At 41.2% G+C, this 15,671-nt stretch overlaps 1 protein-coding gene across 1 annotated transcript; it reads left to right on the top strand.

The window, feature by feature from the left end:
* Window positions 1-2,822: 2,822 nt before the first annotated feature.
* On the top strand, window positions 2,823-12,016 carry LOC139457778 (putative L-amino-acid oxidase YobN). The gene is made up of 7 exons (XM_071239126.1): window positions 2,823-3,098; window positions 5,982-6,066; window positions 6,575-6,712; window positions 7,223-7,324; window positions 8,946-9,352; window positions 10,066-10,327; window positions 10,509-12,016. Exons 1-7 carry the CDS (start codon window positions 2,823-2,825, stop codon window positions 10,979-10,981), a joined length of 1,743 nt encoding a protein of 580 aa, XP_071095227.1. The 3' UTR covers window positions 10,982-12,016.
* The last annotated feature ends 3,655 nt before the right edge of the window (window positions 12,017-15,671 follow it).

Consider the following 15,671-nt stretch of genomic DNA (forward strand, 5'->3'; position numbering starts at 1 on the left):
GTTGACATGTTTATGCATACGTATTAACAACATGCGCCTGCTGATCTGTTTGCAAACAAACCAGCACCGACGCTCAAGATCCTTTTGGAAGAAAGTCTTCAACTTATGGTAATTCAAGCGCCATGTTGTTAGTACGCAGGACACCGATAAGAAAATTTGAAATGTCACATTAGCGCCGCGCTTTGAATATCGGACCAACAGTCACACGCATCACACTGCCGGGGTCCCGTCTGTGCAATCAAAATGGTTCGGTTTCCTTGATCTATCAGCTGAATTTATATCATGTCCGTACCATTTTGGAAGAGGGAAATCAGACTGTTCGCCAAAGACATTCATGTTAACTGTACCACCCTATATACTGAAGACGTGAAAATCAACAAACTCAAATCTGCTTGCATGTCAGTTACAGCTTCGAACGATCGAAGGGCAAGGTCGCCACCGGAATAAGAAAAGACAACCGCGATCCACTCACAGCGTTTTACGCTAGAGATAGGGAATGTTACTGTTCACATTTGGGATGTTTGGGGCCACAAAATCAGAAGTCAGGCACACTTCCACGGAGTTTTCGAATGATTTGTATCGGAACTGTGAACTTTAAGTGATCTGGTCGTGCTGTCGTGTTCGTTCATTCATGAACAACACTTCCCGAAACAGCGCCACAACATACACTTCAAAGGGGCACAACCGGATCATCCCAAGTAAGTCTAGATATCTGTCCAGATAGTTTAAACAGACTTCATTTCACCACGCTTATCCTTTTACGTTAAATCAAATTGAAAGTTGCGAAAATGGTCGGGTGCGTCACGCTCAAGGGACGCGCTCGATCGGCAGTCGTACATTGTAAATCGATTTATAGATCTAGCTCGATTATATGTCTGTAGAAGCTCTATGCATAACTTATATAGAATGCAAACCGAATTTGATGCGTGTGACTATCTTGTTTGGTGTAATAAAGTGTTTGTAAATATCTCTCGTTCTCATGAATTTCTTCAGTTCTGCCTTGTAATCGCAAAATGAATGACGTCTCGCGATTTTTTATGAATGAAAAAAGTAGTCCCGGTGTGACAGAGGTCACGGTTATCCAATCAAAACGAATAAAACAAGGTCAACCTTGTACGACACACGTGTGACGTACGGATTTAGTATCTTACCACCTGTATCTTCACCACGTGGGTAATAAATTAGATTACAGATGGATATAGCGTGGTACTTGTTGTGTGAACCACTAAAGTAAACGTTCAGTGAGTTTGACACAAACCAGAAAAAATTCCGAATGATGCAGTCTTCCTCAGAAATAGAAAATGATTTTCGGGAGTAGGGGGTACCAGAAAAAACCAATGGCCACATGGCGTTACACGTGACTTCCGGAGAGAAAAGTTACAATAGCCGGACATATCTGGGAGATCACATGTTGTTTGTGTCTTCCTCAGAAATAGAAAAAGATTTTCGGGAGTAGCTATAATTTATGAAAGGGTTTCTATGTCGGCCACAGCTAAGCCGGATCTTACTTTGATACAAAAGACATGGGACACTTTGCCTTGATCACTGACGCTCTGGCTGGACTACAGGTAAGATGATCTTTCCTCTAGTTTTCAGCAGGAATGAATAAGTACGTTCTCAGTATCTCAAGAAGTTTGCGTTGATCCGATACATGAGACATTTTATTTACTTGCTTTTCGGATTTTACAGGAAAATACCTGTCGGTGGGTGGGGAAAAAACAAATCAGCTTTTTTAGTTTTCTGTACTGTTGTGCATCTATGTATCTTGTCAATTTCAGGAACAACAAACTTTATTCTGCCTTCCATGTTTAATATATGTCAACTTAAGTTGGTCCTTCTTCAGAAAATATGTTGTAATGCAGTATTCTATCAACAGAACAATTTCATTAAAAAAATAATCCATTTCAACAAAATTTACAGGAGATCGGCTGATCCGTGAAGCAAGTGAACAAAGGTATGGCCTGATTGCAAATGATTCTTGCCACACTACAGCAATATTTGTAAGACTATGAGTGGCACAACTTCTGTCTCCATGCAGTATGGAATCTATGAAATAATCCCCAAGGTTTAATGGATTGCTTTGAAAATTGTGAGCGTTAAGGAAGACTAAATAAAATAGAATAATATCAAAATGAACTTCCATAATTAAACTAAACTATTTTGATAAATTACAACCTACAATGCCTTGCATTTACATGGGTACCAAACTGAACAAATCAAAGCTTTACGGGATGTCTTTCTTTGTACAAATGGCAAATTGATCAAGTACATGTTGAAAATGTCAACCAACGATTGGCCCAACTGAGTTAACATTACCGGCCCGAGGGGTCTGAAGAAACAGCCGGCCATAGCAGTACAGTAAATTTCGAAATACATTTATTTTTTATTGAACTTTATACGAAGCACAGTTAATTTTTTCCTTTTGTATAAAAAGTCCGTCATATAATTAAAATGCAGAAATTCTGTATTTCTCTTTTGAGTTGTTCCTTTGTTTGTCATTATACACAATGACTGTCAAGATGAGACCACAAGTATGTCAACATAAGCCTTTTGCCAATTTCTTTTTGTAAATTGTTGGTGAAAAGCCCATGGGCTGATGGGGGTTTATAGGGGTTGAGCATTTATTGGTGTACTGCGCTTGTTTCGTGGACCTGCGCTCACACTCGGCGACACCGCACATTACTTGGCTTGCAATTGTCACATGACATTAAATTAGCTCACGTTGTGTTTATTTTTGGGTCACGTGACTATAATGTTCCTTCTGTTCACTCACATAATATGTGTGATCTGAAACTGGTGTAATTTCAGTTACGATCCTCAAGATGAGCAGCAACTCTGAACAATGTCCGATTTATCTGCGCTGTCCACACCCGGACACCAAAGACCAACAGGTTTTACAACAGGATCTCGCCTGTAAATCTTTCTATGAAAGCATAATGGAAGGCGGCCTTTACCACGCCTATGCAAAACAAACCTGTGTGAACAACCCGAAGGACTATCATCAGAAACAGACTAAGAAGCCTAAACACGTCCTGGTTGTCGGGGCAGGAATGGCTGGACTCTCGGCAGCGTATGAACTCCGGCAGACGGGACATAAGGTAGGCGTACTGGATGTGTACTTGGTGGTTGAAGTTGCCTTGCTTACACGATGACACTTCAGTTAAGAGTTGACACATATGGTTAAGTACTATGGGTTGTGGGTTTCAAGCTCATCCTGACATGGTCACTTATGTCGTTGGTCTTGCTCGCCGTCAGTTTGTTAGCACAGTACTGGAAATACATGTATACAGATCAGTATCGTATTCACATAGTTCCCAACATCTTCCCATTGGACGTTGTGTTTTTAAAGGACCACAGGCTGCTCATAAGATCCTTTACAATAAAATAGGGTTTCCATTTTGTAAATAGCGAATTGGCCACATAGGCCATTGTCAGAAATAGAGTGTGTGGAATCATATTTTGATTGTACGTTGTAAAGATTTTGTAATTGAAACGATTCATGTATATATTGTTCATGCAACTTCTCCTCAACTTGTCAAAGTAGACTTTCTTGTTACATTACTTGGTTTCTGGTAGTTCTATTTTAGGCAATTGTTTTAAGACACGTGGTTATGACAAGTTCTGGGGCATTGGAAAATAAGATCATAACAGGGCTGGTTCAGATTAGCATGTGATCCTAACATATTTTGATTTAGAGAATTGTGGTCGTGAAGGCATCTTGTCACTTGGCGTAAATAGTCACAATAACAAACAAACAAACAAACAAACACATACACTTACACAGACAGACATAGACACAGATACATAATACAAGGGGTTCACACTACTGACTGCATGTGGTGCATCTCTTCATCGTATGCCTATTTGACACTATTTATACCACAATCAGGCGATAAACACTTTATTGGAAAAGAAGATATGTTCTTATTATGAAGGATGTCGAGGCAGCCTCCTCGAAAGAGTGAGTGAACTTTAATTCCGTGTCTACAATATTTCAGCCATAAAGTGATCAGACTCTAACAGACTGACACCAAATAGTTTCAAAACAATGAGCACAAAACATCTATATAGATAGTTGTATAGTTGTGAATTCAAGTTTTCAAAATTATTATTGATAATAATTACCATCAATTAAACTGTTTTTCGACATACGCACGTTTCCAGTGTGTTATTTTGGATGTTATGTTACTTTTCAGAAAAAGGTAAACGTTGCTTTAATACAAGAAATTAAAATTTCTTTATGATGGCAATCAATGAATCAAAGTCATCAGTGAAATATTGCTGTAGGGTATTTTAGCTTATTCAATCATGAAAATATTGATGTAATCATGAGAAAGAAGAACGAAAGGTCAGAGAACTTAGGGATGATACTTTCCTAATGTAAGACTTTGTACATCTAAGCGATACCTCTACTTACATATTGTGTGTTTGTTTGACATAAATGGATGTTCATTGGATGGTCTATGATTTGGCTACACACTAGACAAAAGCACTGAACCGAAGTTCTTCATTGCTTTAGCTCCCTTAGCATTAAGAAATATACACGTCTGGTTTTATTTAATAACTCACGGTTTAAGATACCACACGCTAACCTATCAGATGTTAAAACCAGAAAGTCTAATGATTCAAGCTCCTATCCAGTTTGGATCATGTTACTGTTAGCTTCGGAAAACACATTCTTACTGCTCATTTGCATTTTAATCCAGAGTCACATGATTCTTGCCCTGCTTCTTACAAGTAATTAGTACTTCAAAATTATACGGTTTCGAAAAACACTTCTTACTGCATATGGATTATACCAGAATGTCCCACGGCTCCAGCTCCATCTGTAACTAAGTTATCACTACATCCAGCTTTGATTACCTAACTTCCTGTTTCAGAAAACTAATTCTTCCTGCATTAAACCAGAAAGTCCCGTGGTTATACCTCAGTTTATAACAAAGTCATTTGTATTTCTAGTTTGGATAACACATGCCTATTGCATTCTGATAATTAAAACTGAATTCCAATTGTTCTAGGCTCTGTCTGTAACCAAGTTGTAGATATTTCTGCTTGTGATTATGTCACCTGTGGTGTAGGAAAACACATACTGACTACATTAGATCTTCAAACGAGAAATAATTATGGCTGCAGGTAACTGTAGAATGTAGGTATTACTAGCAGTTATTCCTGTTTTGATTTTGTGCCTTTTAAACTGAGAGTCGCATCACTGTAGTTATGGCAAAGTTATGCTTCCGGCTTAATGTATGTCACTTCTTGTTTCGGAAAACATATTGAGTTTTGTAGAACTTCCAACCAAAAGGACCGTTCTCTCAAGCACAATCATCAAGATTGATAATTCCGTGGCGGATTAATTCCACTTATGGCTGTAAGTGCCACTTCCCCATGACCAACAAAAAGCAATCAGTCGACATATTTTATTGGCGCTTCTTGTTTGTGTCCCCTATCCTTAATTGACAGTGAACGGTGTTGTTTTAAACATATTTTAACGGCACTTCTTTTAATGTCAGGAGCATAATAGCAGGAGCAACTATTTTGACCCGAACTGATTTAGTAACAGCACAAAAATATGATAAGAAAACTAATCTTGGGTCAAAGACTTACTGATACAAATATTTGTATTTGGTCATCAATCTCATTTAGTGATTTTAACCATACTTGTGTATACAATCAGAACAGAAGTCCAAAACATGCAAGTGTTAGAAAGAAACATGATCATGATGATGAAATTTATGGTTGGCTAAGTCACCGTAACCCATTTTGCCTTGCTGGGTCCTTACACTGTGATGAGTGGCATTCATCCCATCCCCATCATGGTGATTCTTAGTCTGTCATCACCGTTGTCGCATTCGTTAACGTTGGTTAACAAAGAGGTAAACCTTGTTGACAATTTAGGCATTTGGCTACATTTCCAGGTGAGCTATAGTTCCTTATATCTTTTCATGTCATACTAATTTTACTCGATGATGATCCCTCCACAGGTCACCATCCTGGAACTTCAGAACAGAGTAGGAGGCCGTGTCAAAACATTCAGAGAACCATTTGCTAAAGGCCTACACGCGGAAGGTGTGTGCATTGATTTGTAGACTGAGTTTCGATTATTCATCAATAATTTAACAACGATACTTCAGTTTATCGCAGTAGAATAAATTACTAAACTCTCACATCCTTGCACAAGTAGCTAGAACCCACGGAACTCACTGACAGGACTGAAACTGATGTAATTAACTACACTTTTGTTAGCTCATTTGATGGTGTCTTGACAAAATAAATAATGACCAATTTGACAAGTCTTTTATGTGTCATCAGATACTTTCATTAGAAACAGAATCCATACAAATTTGTAAACGTAAGCACGGGGGACCAATTCCACCCTAACTACCATGAAGGAGATTCTGTAAGACTAATATAGGCGTTACACAACCCAATCAAATCAACCAGGCACCTATACATCCTTCTTGATTCCAATGGAATTTGGAATTAGGAACCCGATTACTTTAATACTATTCATTCCATATCATTATGACTATACATCATAACCTTTATTCATAACTTTCGTTTTGTTTTTGAGCAGGTGGTGCAATGCGGCTGCCGAATTCACACTACCTGACTCATCACTACATAAATCTCTTCAACATTAAAACACGGCCATTCCAAAATGTAAATAAGAAAGGGTTTTTCTACTTCTACGGTGATAGGATTAAGATGTCAGGTAAGTAGTCAACAATAGGTATGTATATTGAGCTACCTGATAGAAAGGATTGACAAATTTTCCATCCCCATTTCGTGGCACAGTACAAACACTGGCGTTGAAAACTGTCCTGAACAAGCCATGACGTGCGAGACATGCAGGTCATTCATTTTAAGAAAAAAATTGTTGAACAAACCCCAATAATCATTCAGTTTTTCCTGAAAGAAGAATACAAGTCATCAATAATCTAAGAAATCCGGAAAAGTCTGTGAAGCCATATTTGTTGACATTACAAGCAGACGTAGACATTCAAAAGAGCTCTAAGCAGGCTGAAACATTGGATAGTGTTGTTATATTATAAAAGAATATTGTTTAATACACAAGTAAACGGAAGAAATCAATTCATCTCTACACAAGTCTTAAAAGTAAACTATCTATTTAACGGTACATCTAGTTACATTGGACATTTACATTAAATAATTTGTATTTAACATCCACAAAAGTAAAATAAAAAGTAAATCTTTGCTTTAGATTGGGATGCGGATCCAGGATACTACTGCAACAAGTACTGGGAAGGATGGGACAAAAATTTCACCCCAGAAGAGAAAAAGACCCTCTTGATCAACGACATAGGTAAATAATTGATAGTTATAACCTGGATGCTGTCCTTCTCCCTAATCCCACCGTCATATAATTCTCCCGTCGGTGGGATGATTGTAACAAATGTCGTACCACCCGCAACAGCTTACCTGGAACAAAACATGCTCGTAGCAGTTAGTGCGTTGATTCTAGAACTGCTTGCATAAACTGCTAGCCCCGAATCCTTCTTGTTGATTACTATCAGACTGTCTTACTGCAATCTATGCGAGCAGGCACACAGCAGGATGGCCTCTATCTCACTCAGAAATTGGGTCACAGCAACATACCATAGAATTTCTGGCTTGGAGCATATTCCTAATCACACTTGAAGGCTCAACGACAGTCAACGCCCTCATTCGAGATTGCTGCACCCATGCATACGTTATCAATACGTCAGCTGTACAGTACACCTTCAGCCATATTGTCGACGTATATCAGCTTATAGGTAACGTATATCTGGCGTATGTAAACGTATGTAGAGCGTACCTCTAACGTGTGCCTGCGTATAATTCATAAGTTCCCATACGCCTAAAACTTTGTGCATGCACAAACAAGTGTTTAAGCCTCGGCGTACTACAACATATACCAGCGTGCTTTTAACGTATACAACTTCCACCTAACTTATCCATACTGTTTCAGCGTTGCCGGCGTTTTGGCAAATATTCTCATACGTTGCCACACGTTACTGCTATACGTTGTACTCACGGTTGTGGTGTGACAGGGCCATTAGTACCAACATGTGTCTTGATGGAAGGAACTGATGATGTCGTTAGTGGGAGCACCTATTCATTATCTTGGTCAGCATGTGCACTCTTACATGAATGATTCACATGCTCCTAAGTGCTCTCACAACCTCTGCCCCAGTCAGTGTCCAGGACTTAGGAAACATCCGTGCACAACAGCTGAATTCCTTTGTCAGGAAGTTGGTCTGTTGAATTTCATCATGTATTTGCCACCAATGCAAACAAAACGTTACATTGAGCCTGTGCTAAATGCTTGTTTGTTGATTAGCGCTGCAATATTCCAGCTATATGACTGTGGTCTGTAAATAATCAAATCGAATCCCATCACAATCCAGTGATTGATATCATGAGCTTCGATCTACGCAATTGGGATACGATGACATGCATCAACCAAGTCAACGAGCCTAACCACCTGATCCCGTTAGTCGCCTCTTGCCACAAGCATGGGTTGCTGAAGTTCAATTCTAACCTGGAATCTTCACGGGACACTTTAGTTGGGATCGAGCTGTTTTAGTCAAGACCTTTGATGGTGCGACGACCCTTTGTTTCGGTTTTGCATTAGCGGCTCAACACTACCTTTGAAGATTATCCACATGACTCGTCGTATGGTCTGGTCAGATTATGAGGCCCTGAACGATATCGGACGGCGTTGCTGATGCCCCCGTAAGGCACTACATAATTAGGTTTACTCTACTTTGCGAATTTGTTGCCAGCTGTTTAAATTCATATTTTCATGAAAGGTCCGGGTTAATATTCGAGTTATGTTTGTAGCTGATTGTGTGCGTGATATTATCGGAGTTGAGATAACCCTATTAGGTGTATCTTGAAATATTACCAAGATTAACCGTATTTGTACATGTGTACTGTTTTAGACTCGTACTGGGAAAAAACGATTGAGCCACTAAAGCAGGAACTAGAAAGCGATATAAGTCCCGCAGGCTGGAACACCTGGGTTGAAAAGTGGAGCAAGATGTCAGTGAAGGAGTTTCTTGAAACTGACATCCATCAGGACTCAAGTGAACATCGCCTGAGACCATGGCCCCTGATAGCCATTGAAGCCTTAAAAGTCCACGACTATTCTCCCACTGTCGACTGTAGCTTGGTGGAATATCTCCGTGACATCATTGGCGGTTGGTGGAAGGATCCTCTGTACACCCCTGCTGCAGGTATGGATACAGTGGCGTGGGCCTTCATGAAGAAGAACACCTGCGGCTGGAATCCTGATGTGAACCTCAGTAAGGACATACAGTATGGGATAAAGGTTCTTTCTGTTGAACGGGTAAGGATAAACACAAACTAATTTTGAAATTATAGTATTGCAAAGTATCTCTTGTTTAGGTCAGTGTATAAGGTACATGGTCAGAAGTCGATGTGTTATGTAAGACTTTTAAGTTTTGTGCTCCTTTGATCGAGAATTATTTTGTCAACATTCTCAGTACTTTTTTTCTAGATTTGTTTTGCAGTTGATAATGTTTGGTTTTCATGTTAAACTCACCTCACAGGCAATCGACAAACTCTCATCGCATTTACACTCAACGTGGAAATTATTCACTATTCATTTGGCACTATGTATTTACTGCCAATAATAGATGTTTAACATTGTTGTTCAGGATAAAATATTTAAAAACGACTAAATCATCAAAAATACGCCATGCTGCGAATGGAATAGTATGAAAAAGATTGCCATAGCTTTGAACCAGTTTGACGTGAACACCAGACATGCTCAGTTAGTTTGCATAGACTTCATATTTGGGTTTTGGGGCGTTACTCTTGTGAAAATATTTTCCCAGAAAATGGTGATTGTAAATAAATTTATCCTCAGGTTTTACACAAAAAACATCGTTCACTCACAGGATGTTGAGAAACATAATGTAGTGTAGGTCCAAAAACAATTGCGTATTTAGAACAATTATTTAGTCTCAAATATGAATCCAAGCCGGTACGTTACAGGAATAGAAACTAAAAAATTCAAATAATATCAATTGTTCGCAGGTTGGAGATCGAGAGGTGAAGGTCGTTGGTCAAAATGAGACAAGCAAACAGCAGCATGAGTTTACTGGCGACGCCGTTATCCTCACTGTGCCACTGACGGTGCTGAGGAACATGGAGGTCGATCTGACCCTCGAGAAACAACGTGCCATTGCGAACGTGCGTTATGAGGCGTCAACAAAGATATTTCTCCAGTGTAAAACCCGTTTCTGGCAAAAGCCGGATGGCTTACAGGGAGGATTTTCAAAGACAAACCTTCCTATTGGTAAGTTTGTCTGAACGAAAATGTATGTAAGATAGTGTGTCGAGCCAAATATGTTTATTGTCTTCTCTGACTGCTTGTGTTGTTTTATAGTTCTGTTGTTCTATGAGCAAACCTTATAAAACCTTTATTCAACCCATTATCATCACATAAATGAACAAGTTTTACAGTTGTCTGTTTCCAGGCCATCTCCACTATCCCGATTGGTCAGACTCGGGTATTTCTGCTGAGGAACGAGGAGTTCTCATGGTTTACACCTGGGGCCAGGATGCTCTCATCTTTGGGGCCCAAACCCACGCAGAAGCCATCGAGAACGCTGTGAAACAGGTCGCCAAAATACACAAGGAAATCACTGAGCAATTTGAGGTTGGTGCCGTTCAAGCTTGGTATAGCGACCCTACATCTGAAGGTGCGTTCGCATGCCTAAAACCAAACCAGTACAATATGTCCATGAAAGAACTCGTCAAATCGGATCACCCAATATACCTGGCTGGGGAAGCCATATCCTGGAGCAATGGCTGGATACAAGGTGCCATGCAGTCTGGTCTCACGGCAGCGTATCAGTTCTTCTGCCAGAACGAGGAAACTGATAAGCACAATTATAAAAGGCCGCGCCCAGGCCAACGAGCAGGCGGTAAAAGGGCTAGAAGAGAATAGTTAAGTTAATCACACATACAATGCGCTGGAAATGTTGTGCACTGCCTATACTTATGTGTTTTATTGCTGGATATTTCAATTATGAGTAGTGTTCTATACCATGCACAGATAATACATTTGTCTTACCTTAGATTAACCTCTCGGCATCTTCCACACCTTGTCTACGTTTAACAAAGTCATAGATTCACAGGCCTATTATTCAGGTTCACTGTGAGGACAAATTCCATGTTGAAATGTTATATGCCCCCTATTGATTCCGGACAAACTGCTGGGAAAGCCTATACCCATGTTTGTTTGATGATGCCACAAAAACGAAAGACACAAGAATTGATTGTTCGATGTATTCGATACGTATACGGATACCATGGACAATGTTTAGATGTATACTTTCAAAAGACAGTATAATTCTTGCTTTTTATTATCTAACTATTACTACGCGCTGAAACAGGCCTCATACATTCGACATGGTCCGTGTTGGGAAACACATAAATATCGCGTAAATGTGACACGTTGCTTTAGTGCATATTAAAAAGACATTTAAGAATTGACTTTCATTGTTTGTGAGTTAATTGGAGTATGAACCTTCTGATGTTAATATATTATTTTCAACTACACTTCAGTGATTCCGTCACGGATGGTGTTAAGTAGATGTGTTGCCAAATCGGAGTGACGATACTGTCTGTTGTGTCGGATGGTTTGACCCTGATTGGTGTGATTATGAGATGATACTACACTGAATATTTTAACGCTTGGAATAATTTGGCATATTTACTAAAGAAGCGATACTGCACTGAGCCTAGTTGCCTAGGAAACCCTTTACATGTATGATAAACAATTGGCTTACCGTATTTGTGGAAGAATATAATAAAATATGATATCTCATACACAGGCTGGAGAACGTGGCTTGGACACGATGTTCAAGGCAAAATGTATAACCTAATCCCAAATATATACAGTAACACATACAGAATCATGTAACTGGTAAATGGTAACATGTCCGACGTTTCCCCGTGCTGAACTGGCTAACCTATTGAACACCAAACGCATATCTGTTATAAAAAAATATCGAAGTTAATTCGTTTTCCTGAATAGTCATTTTAGTGTAGGATAGATCAATTGTGCTTATTGTAGGTTAGGCTAGGTTTATACTGGTCCGCAAATAAATAATACGTTGATGACCCACAAGTTTACTTACTGTTTCTGCATTACATATTTTCTGAAACAATCTAACACTATTGGTACCATCTGTAGAATTCAATGTTTATCCGAATAAGATTATCCACAACATTACAGTTTATCCAGAATCAATAAACTCAATCATTGTCTTTATGTACTTGTCAACTTGCTGTGTCATGCTATATACATCATTTTAATTGATTGCATTGCCCCTGTACCACCTAGAGCTAATAAAAGGGTGTTACCAACATTTGACAATTGAATATCGTTTTTAACATGTTCAATAATTATCTCATTGAAACAAACAACACTATGAAACAAAACAAAAACATGAGGTAAAGTGTAAAAAACTATATGCATGATATATTGTTATCAAACCCTTTGTGATCGATATTCCTCACCATATCCCACAACCACCATTTGAGCGTCTATTCAACATGTTGCAGGAATATTAATTGGGGTTTGTCGTAACGACTTATTATGAGCTGATTTCGGAAGAGGATTTAGTGAAATTCAGTAAGAATGAATAAGGAGATGACCCAGTTAGCTTTCAGAGGAAGGTTTGGTTTAGGATTTGAGTTGAAAGTCAACGTGACCCCCCCACACATCTCACCAACACCTCACCCACACCTCACCCACACCCACACCACACCTCACCCACACCACACCCACACCTAACACACACACACCTCACCCACACCTCATCCCCACCTCACCCACACCCACATCACACAAAACCACACCCACACCTCACCCACACCCACACCACACCTCACACCCACACCTCACACCCACACCTCACCCACACCACACCTCACCCACACCCACACCACACCTCACCCACACCACACCACACCACACCACACCCACACCACACCTCACCCACACCACACCTCACCCACACCTCACCCACACCCACACTACACCTCACACCCACCACACCCACACCTCACCGACACCACACCTCACCCACACCACACCTCACCCACACCACACCACACCTCACCCACACCACACCCACACCTCATCCCCACCTCATCCACACCAACCCCACACCTCACCCACACACACACCACACATCACACCCACCACACCCACACCTCACACCCACACCACACCTCACACCCACACCTCACCCACATCACACCTCACCCACACCACACCTCACCCACACCACACCTCACCGACACCACACCTCACCCACACCACACCTCACCCACACCACACCTCACCTACACCCACACCACACCTCACACCCACCCCACCCACACCCACACCACACCACACCTCACCCACACCGACACCACACCTCACTCACACCTCACCCACACCACATCTCACACCCACCTCACCCACACCCACACCACACCACACCCACACCTCAATCGCCACCACACCCACACCACACCTCATCCCAACCTCACTCACACCTCACCCACACCACACCTCACCCACACCTACACCTCACCCCCACCTCACCCCCACCTACACCTCACCCACCCCACCCCACACCTCACCCACCCCCACACCTACACCTCACCCCCACCACCCCCACACATAACCCCCACCTCACCCCCACCTACACCTGACCCACACCCACCCCACACCTCACCCACCCCAACACCTACACCTCACCCACACCACCCCCACACCTCACCCACACCCACACCCACACCCACACCCACACCTCACTCATAATTCTTTCCGTGACGCGGTCGACCACTAACAGTGAGGTGACAAAAACACTGCCGTGATCTTCAAATATCAGACCAGACGAAACCAAGCATATTTGCGAGTGGTTAAAGCGTTCGCTCGTCACGCCGAAGACCCGGTTTCAATGCCCGACATGGGTACAATGTGTGAAGCCCATTTCCATTGGGATCTTCAAAAGCCAGTACGCATGTAAGGTTGGACATGTATGAATCCTTTTGAATCCGGAGAGGCCTAACTTTACTGAAACAATGCGAGCCCATTCCTATTCTTCGTAGTGCAACCTGCTCTGTTGACAATAGCTCTCCAGGTTGCTTGGTTCGGAAATTTCAGCAGTAAGATATGACCACATGTAAACTGTCGGTCAAAAGCAAGTATACACTTGAAAATTGGGTTTGTCAAAAAGTAACACACGTTATGAAAACATCGCGAGGCTGAAAATAGTAGTGCAAACATGTGAGGTCCAAAACACCGTATCCAGTACATCACCGTCGAAGTACTATTTCTTGCTTGGTTATGTTTTAGCCACATTCAGACACAGATGTATACATTGTTTTGCTCGGAAGTTTAGTTACTGTGATTATCTTTGGTGAAAATTGACATAAGATCTCTGGTAATGGTAATATTTTAATGGGCAGGAGAACAATACACGTTCTTAGGGATGGTAAAGCAGCACATTCTGAGCTATCGGTCGAAAAACTGGAGGCTGAATTTGTGAATATAACCATTCTTTGTAATTAATCCAAGGGCAGCAACTGGGCATTCTCTCGAAGATAGTTTAACCAGTCCTTGAACAGTTCTCGCAAAATACATTTGAGTATACATGTACCTTTGATATTCGTTAAAAGATCACAGCCATAGATGTTAGATTTTGGCACCATTCTTTGCCAGATTGTTACTGGACAAGGTCTAAGTAATTGACTCAGTGTTGTCTCAGCGAATTGAAAAGTCGTATCGCTTGACTGAAACATTTATCAATTTGCGGTTTACATGAGGGATTATATACTGAACCGCAAAAGAAACGTCACCATGGAAAGATATATGAAAAACCGTATTTGTCCAAACACTGTAAGCATACTTTGAGACATATGAGATAGATGAAACTTGGCAAAACAGATCATAAAGATTGAAATTAAAGTCTCAAATGTTCTTAAAGTGAAACACAACACTAGTCTCTGAGAAAATGGCATCACAAGTCAGTATCTCGTATGTCCGCCATGTGAATTGATGACTGTCGTGCAACGTGGATACATGGAATGGATGAGGCGGTTGATGAAGACCATAGGCACTTAAGTCTTCACTTTGAGGAACGCCTGTCGCAGTACAGCTGCAGTATTCGGCCTTGGTCGGACGTCATTCAGCCGTCTTTGAATCTCGTCCCACAGGTGTCAAATGAGGTATGGCGTATAGTCTCAAGACTTGATGAATGTACCGAGCTGCTGTAACACCATTGCCTCTCCCTGGACCGATGTTCTGGAAGACCACAGGGACGACCCTCTGTGCAAGACCAATTCCACCCCACACCATGATGCTCGGACCACCCCACAAGTCTCATGACAAAGGTATACAGGTACAGATGCCCCACGGCACATGAACAAGGTATACAGGTACAGATGCCCCACGGCACATGAACAAGGTATACAGGTAGAGATGCGCAATGACACATGAACAAGGTATTCAGGTACAGATGCTCTATGGCACATGAACAGGGTATACAGGTAAAGATGCTACATGGCACATGAACAGGGTATACAGGTACAGATGCTCCATGGCACATGAACAAGGTATACAGGTAGAGATGCGC

The sequence above is a fragment of the Haliotis cracherodii genome, unplaced genomic scaffold (assembly GCF_022045235.1).
Source record: "Haliotis cracherodii isolate W230 unplaced genomic scaffold, xgHalCrac1.p SCAF_12, whole genome shotgun sequence".
Lineage (NCBI taxonomy): Eukaryota > Metazoa > Mollusca > Gastropoda > Lepetellida > Haliotidae > Haliotis > Haliotis cracherodii.

Coding starts and splice junctions, on each gene's coding strand:
- LOC139457778 (XM_071239126.1), top strand. CDS start 2,823: ATGAGCAGCAACTCTGAACAATGTCCGATTTATCTGCGCTGTCCACAC. Junction 7,325..8,945: donor CCTCTTGATCAACGACATAG/GTAAATAATTGA, acceptor GTACTGTTTTAG/ACTCGTACTGGGAAAAAACG. Junction 9,353..10,065: donor AGGTTCTTTCTGTTGAACGG/GTAAGGATAAAC, acceptor AATTGTTCGCAG/GTTGGAGATCGAGAGGTGAA.